Raw genomic sequence first — 6000 nt, 5'->3', positions numbered from 1 at the left:
GCAAGAGTTATTAACAGATTAAACGGTGGAAGAAACAGGGTCATTTCTTGGCCCTTCCTTCACACATTCGCTATGTGATACAGCTTGTCATCAAAGTTACTTTTCCGTATTTACCCTGAAACGGAAACACAGTAGTTTTTAAAAGAAGAGGCGGGGACGAAGGGTGAGTTGCACATCTCCAGGGCACATCACTGAGGTTCTATTACAAATGATGAATGTTTATCACATAGAAAAATGATTAGCGCGTAAGAATAAAACCCATGTAAGGAGCTTTAGCAGACTGCCTTTAAAAATACTATAGCTTTTAATAAAACTATTGAAAAGAATTTGTTCATCAGTTTCTGACCACTCAGTAAACATCTCTCTCTCTCTCTCACACACACACACACGAGATTATCAAGAGTTGAAAAGGAGTAACTGGTTAAAACTTTTGCAAATTGCTTCCATCATTATCCTTAATCACACCTCTCCTGGCAGCTCTTTTTCTTTTTCCCTGAACATAACTTTCCTCCTTAGGCTTTTCTGGATTCCACGTCCCACCGCAGTCCGAATTTTCTGAGAACAGTAATTACCACTAAAGTGAATACACCCCTACTAAAGGGACAAGTGGGCAATTGGCCTTTCAACGTTTCACCAAAACACTGCCGCGTCAAAAAGGTAGCCTGGAGGGTTTCAGGAAAAGCCAGAGCTGTGTGCGAAGGGCTTCGCGGCAGCCTCTCTACCGTCCGTTTCGTTGACTGCACGCCTCCTCCTGTCTTCCCAACCCGGCTCCTGACTGCCAACCTATATAGGAGTGTGGGCCTGCGGGCGTTGCACCTGGGTGACAAGTGTCTAGATGCGACATGCCTTCTGAAGGGCATCCAAGCCATCACACTGATGCAAAGATACCTGTCTTCAGGCGCAAACTGATTCCCTCGAGCCCCAGGGCTGGGGTTGGCCTCTTTTTGGTGAAGAGTCTGGGTGTTCCGACCTTAAGGCCGCTCATCTGTTCCTCCTCTCCTACGAGGTTTTCACTCCCGGGCCCAAGGCCCCCTGTGGCCAGGCTCGCGCACCCCTCGCACTTCCTCCCTCACAGGGAACCCTCGTATTTCCTCGTTTCCCCCTCTCGGCTCAGCCTCCCCCTCTTTCACCCCCTCCACCCCGCCCGCCTCCAGCCACATGACAGGAAGGGCTCCACCACGCGACGTCACTGACGTCCGCGCCCCCGCCCCCGCGCTCCCCCCGCCCTGCACGCAGGGGGCGGCCGGCGAGCTCCGCGCTCCCCAACCAGAGCTCGCCAGAGCGCCGCCGCGGCCGCCGCCGAGCGGGTGCGCGGGTTCCCGGATGTGCGGCGCTCGCGGAAGCCCCGCCCCCGCCGCCGGCTCCGCGCGCGCCCCCGCCCTCCGCCCCGCGCGCCGCTGCGCTCCGCTTTCCCCTCCCTCTCCTGCCCTCCCCCTTTTTCGTGCCTTGAGGTTGCGGGTCAGTGCGAGCCACTGCAGTGAGTCCGTCACGGCTCCGGTGCGGGCGCGAGCACGAGTGCGAGGCTGCAGCCCCAAAGCCGTTTGGCCCCCTTCTCCCCCGCCTCCCCCCCTGCTCGGTCTCTCCCCACTTCTCGCCGTGTCTCCTCCCGCGCTCTCCGTCTCTGAATCTCGACCTTAATTTCTCTTCTCCCCGCCAGCTCCCGCGTGTCCAGTCACCCCGGCCGGCGCGCTCCCCGCGGCGCCGCCTGCCCTCCCCCAGCCTGAACCCCCCCTTCCCCCGCGGGCGTCCCGAGGGCCGCAGCCGCCCCAGCCGAGCGTAGCTGGGCCGCCGCCGCCGCCGCCACTGCCGCCGCCGCTGCTTCCTGCGGGAGCCCGTCAGAGCGCCGACACTCTTCTCTGCGCGAGCGAGCCGCCGACCGCCCAGCAAAATGGTGAGCTCGCCGCTTCCCCACGCACCATCGCTCCCCGCCCGCCGCTTCCAGGGGCGAGGGCGGGGGCGAGCCCCGACGCCCCCGGGCGGCTTCCCCCGGTGGAAAATTCGAGAGACCCGAGAAAGCCCCAGCGGCCCGGGGGCGACGGGCGGCAGATTGACAGCCCGGCGGGGCCCCCGCGCCCGCCCCCGGGCCTCCGCGGGGCGCCGCTCCACCCCTCCCCCCCCACCCCGCGCCCCTGGGATTCCGCTCGGGCCTCGACCCCCAGCCACCCCGGCCGTCCGCCCGGGACTGTCCCCAGATCGGCCCGCTTTCCCTCTCTCCGGACCCTCCTCCACGTGGAGCCCCCTCTCTCACCCCCAGACTCACTCTCTCAAGTTCGGGGAGATTCCGGAATCCTACGGCAATCATAGGTGGCGAATGGCTCTTTATATAAGACCCACTTTCTCTCCAGGGCCGCTCTCTATCCCACTCCCACTCTATTTTGAAGCAGCGAGTCTTGGCAGGAATCCTGCCACTTACTTCCCCCCTCTCTCGTTAGTGTTTATTTCACTGCTGTTTGCAACCTTACGAGGCTTTTTTTTTTTCCCCTTCGCTGCTGGTTTTCTCTTTGCAGTGGCGAACCGGAAAGGTCCAAGGTGTAGATTCATGAACACAGTGTAGCTCGGATTGTGATAAACGGGTATACTTGTTTTTAACACTGCTTACAGACTGCCAAGGGTTTCTCGTTTTCTTTGTTACCATCGTAAGTCTCTCCGGTGCTGGTTGTTTTTGAATCATGGCGATTTAAATTTGTCTTTCCTTACCCTCACATTAATCCCTAGGTAGAACTCGCTGCTGTAGTGTTTCCGACCGACGCTAGGGGTGTGTCTCCCGCCTCTGTCACTGTAGCCAAGAAATCAACGACGCCCTTTTAGCCTGTTACCCTACCGGTTCTCTCGCTCCGGCTAGCCCGTGGAGTTTTCTCTTTGTAATCAAGAATTGCATGCAGAGTAGAAAAAGTTTGCAGTGCTTTTTCATATAGATCAGATATCCGAACAGGTGATTTGGTCGTTAGGCTATTTCTAAAAGTTTTTCAACAGTTGTCCGAAGATTATTCCTACTGATTGCTAGGCGTTGAGTAATGTCTTACAGCTTTTAATTGTATTGTATTTCATCTTGTATGTAAAATTTCAGTATTTCAAAATAGCGTGGTGGGTGAGTGAAGAAATTCTGAGGACTGCAACTTGAGATAAGTTTAGTGTGATTGTGGGGGAAGAAAGTGACAGTAGTCGAGTAAGTCAGCTTTTATTTAAAAAACAGGACAAGTGATTAAGTGCACCTATTGTGTGTGTGCTTAGTCATGTGGGACTCTGCGACCTCATGGATTATAGCCCACCAGGCTCCCTCTGTTCATGGGATTTTCAGGGCAAGGATACTGGAGTGGGGTTGCCATTCTCTTCTCCAGGAGAATCTTCCCAACACGGGGATCGAACCCTCGTCTTCTGCATTGGCAGGCGGATTTTTTACCACTGAGCCATCTGGGAAGCCGCAAGTGCACCTATTAGTGTCCTTAAAATTCAGATTAGGAGCAGACTTAAATGTTTGGTAATTTTGATATGTGGAGGAGGTTTTTCCTTGCCAACTTGGGAGGCAGCTTCGAGGCGATTTTGGCCTTCAGAGTCAAAACTTAGGTTTTTCCAGAGTGCTACAAAAACAAGTTATATCAGACCCATTCATAGTACAGTCTCTCTCTTTTTTTTTTTTTTTGGCATAATCTTTTGGAGTTATGAATTGTGCTTTAGTGCTTTAATACAGCTTCCTTATAGATGTGTTTTACCCGAGGGTCCAGATCTTGAAGATCTTTTTCCAGTGTTTTTTTTACCTCTATTTATAAATGATACGTTTTGAGGAACAAAGACCTAGTCTTGTTTATGTAGTGTATAGGAGAATGATCTGACTTCCAAATAGTTCTTTTCCCTTCTGTGGTGCATCCTCCCCCCCCCCTTTTTTTTTGCCTTGAACTACAGTCAGAATTTGGGAAATCCTCTTTTAGCTTTTAAATTTATCTTCAATGTTAGTGTTTCTTTATCTTTCAAAAGTGTTTTAAACTTCCCATAGGATATTTTTTTCTTCCAGGTCATTATTTCCCTCTTTCCAGTTTCCTTTTTAGTATTTATTTTCTGGTTCGCTCTTGGCTCTTTTTTCTGCCGTCCTCTCAATACCATTTCAGGGCATAATTTGTCATGACAGTGGCTCCTCAACTTTTAAGATTGTGTTGGTCTGCTGAGTATAGCACTGGTTCGAAAGTGTCAAGCCTGTACCTCAATTGTGCCTTACGGAGTATTGATTAGCTCAAATAAATAGGAGGTTTTGGAGTGATCTGGTTCATTTTCTTGTTAATTGAGCATGTAGTTCTGAAAACTTTCACTGTCTTTGGAAAATCTTTGTAATTTCTCTTGAGTATCATGGACATACTTGGATTTTTGTCAATAGATTTTAATTTGTGAGTTAGTGATTAATTCAGGTAAGGGGAAAGCACAGAGGCTTAGAGATTGGATTGAATCTATCAAGACTCTCTTGACAGGTATTAATTTTAGTTGCTACCTTAAAAGTAGCCAACTTATTTCTTACCTGTTGTATCTTTCCCTCTCTTCATCATCTTTGTTTGACTCTTAAAATGTTGAGCAAGTGGGCTGAAAATTATGCATGTCTCCCATATAAAATAGTGGGTACTGAGCTCCTAAGAATTTTTCTTGAATCATAAATGATCAGTTTTCTGTGATTACATAAATGAATGTATATTTATTGAAATAACTGGATGTCATCACAATTTTTTCTGTAGGTAGTTATGTATAGTTTTAGAGTACTTCAGTGTTACTGAAATGCTGAGGTAGAATAAGAATAAAATAATCAAATAGAATACTTGTTTGAGTGAGTGAAAGTTGCTCAGTCGTGTCCAACACTGCTTGTTTAGATGGGTATAATTGAAAACAGTCTCAGTTTTGAAGGAGTAAACTTTGTAAGGGCATTTTTAGAAACTAGTTAACTTTTCATTTATCAGAGGTGGTTTTTACTTGTTCTTAGTGTAATTCAGAAATATGACCAGGTTTTTGGTTGGGATAGGTAATACAGATTTTGTTTTAGATGCATAAATGAACATACTGTATAAATAATTAGCTATTCTTTTAAATTTTGTTTCTTAGGGTAAACTTATATTTCCTAAGTGACCTTTTTATATTTTTGTGTTTTTTAAACTTTTTATTAAAATTATCTCCACTATCTGTGATGAGAGCCTGAAGCATATTTATTGCTGTCTGCAATAACTGCAGTTGGGGTTGTACACAGGGTATTTTAGTTCGGATTCTCTGACCAAGAAAGGCTACTTGGAAAAAAAAGGCAAGCAACCTGCCTTATGGCCAGCAGAATTAAAATTCAAAACAATCATAAAGAGAAAATTTCTCCACTTGCTGTGTCCCATAGTTGTTTAAAAAAATAAAAAGGTTCAGAGTACAAGGTAAAGAAGCTGACTAAGGGTCAGTCAGCAATAAGAGGGACAGATAAGTGTGGGAGGATCAGGCGTCTGTCATAGGTAGTCAGGCAAGCAAAAAGGACAGAGCAGTGTAAGGAGTCAGCTTGGGCCAGGAGGATTAAGCGATTCAGACTGTGGGCTCAGAGTCTGGGCAGTCAGCAGGGATTCATTCACATCAACAAATGCTTGTCGATTTCATCTGCTCTTCACTGGTGACTGTGCTAGGTTGTGGAGAATATTAAAATGATTAAGGCAGCTTTCCTTCCATCGTTTAAATGGAGAATGGAAGACAACTGCCAATAGGTGTGGGAAAAAAATTAGCATTCATTACCATATGAATCATGTACACAAGGCTGGATACAAATAAAGAGCAAGATCACTTTCTGTGGGATTAGGGAACGTTTTATGAAGGAGATGACAGTTGGGCTGGGTCTAAAAAGATTATTTGGGTTGCAGTAGTCAGAGATGGATGCAGCTGGGAAAAGGCTTTAAATTCTGGAGTGAGGAAGAGACAACATATATTTGGAGCTCTGACACTCAAGATGTGATTCCTGTATTAGCTGTATCAGCATCATCTGGAAAGTTGTTAGGTCCCACG

At 47.9% G+C, this 6000-nt stretch overlaps 1 protein-coding gene across 1 annotated transcript in view; it reads left to right on the top strand.

The window, feature by feature from the left end:
• The first annotated feature begins 1467 nt into the window (after positions 1 to 1467).
• PPP3R1 (protein phosphatase 3 regulatory subunit B, alpha) overlaps positions 1468 to 6000 on the top strand; it is a 59327-nt gene continuing 54794 nt past the window's right edge. The window contains exon 1 of the mRNA XM_043468924.1: positions 1468 to 1891. Coding sequence (XP_043324859.1) covers positions 1889 to 1891 — 3 coding nt within the window. The 5' untranslated portion in view covers positions 1468 to 1888. The remainder of the gene's footprint in view (positions 1892 to 6000) is intronic.

The sequence above is a fragment of the Cervus canadensis genome, chromosome 5, assembly GCF_019320065.1.
Source record: "Cervus canadensis isolate Bull #8, Minnesota chromosome 5, ASM1932006v1, whole genome shotgun sequence".
NCBI lineage: Eukaryota > Metazoa > Chordata > Mammalia > Artiodactyla > Cervidae > Cervus > Cervus canadensis.
The sequence above is the reverse complement of the archived record's forward strand: the minus strand, read 5'-3'. Positions and strand labels throughout refer to the sequence as shown.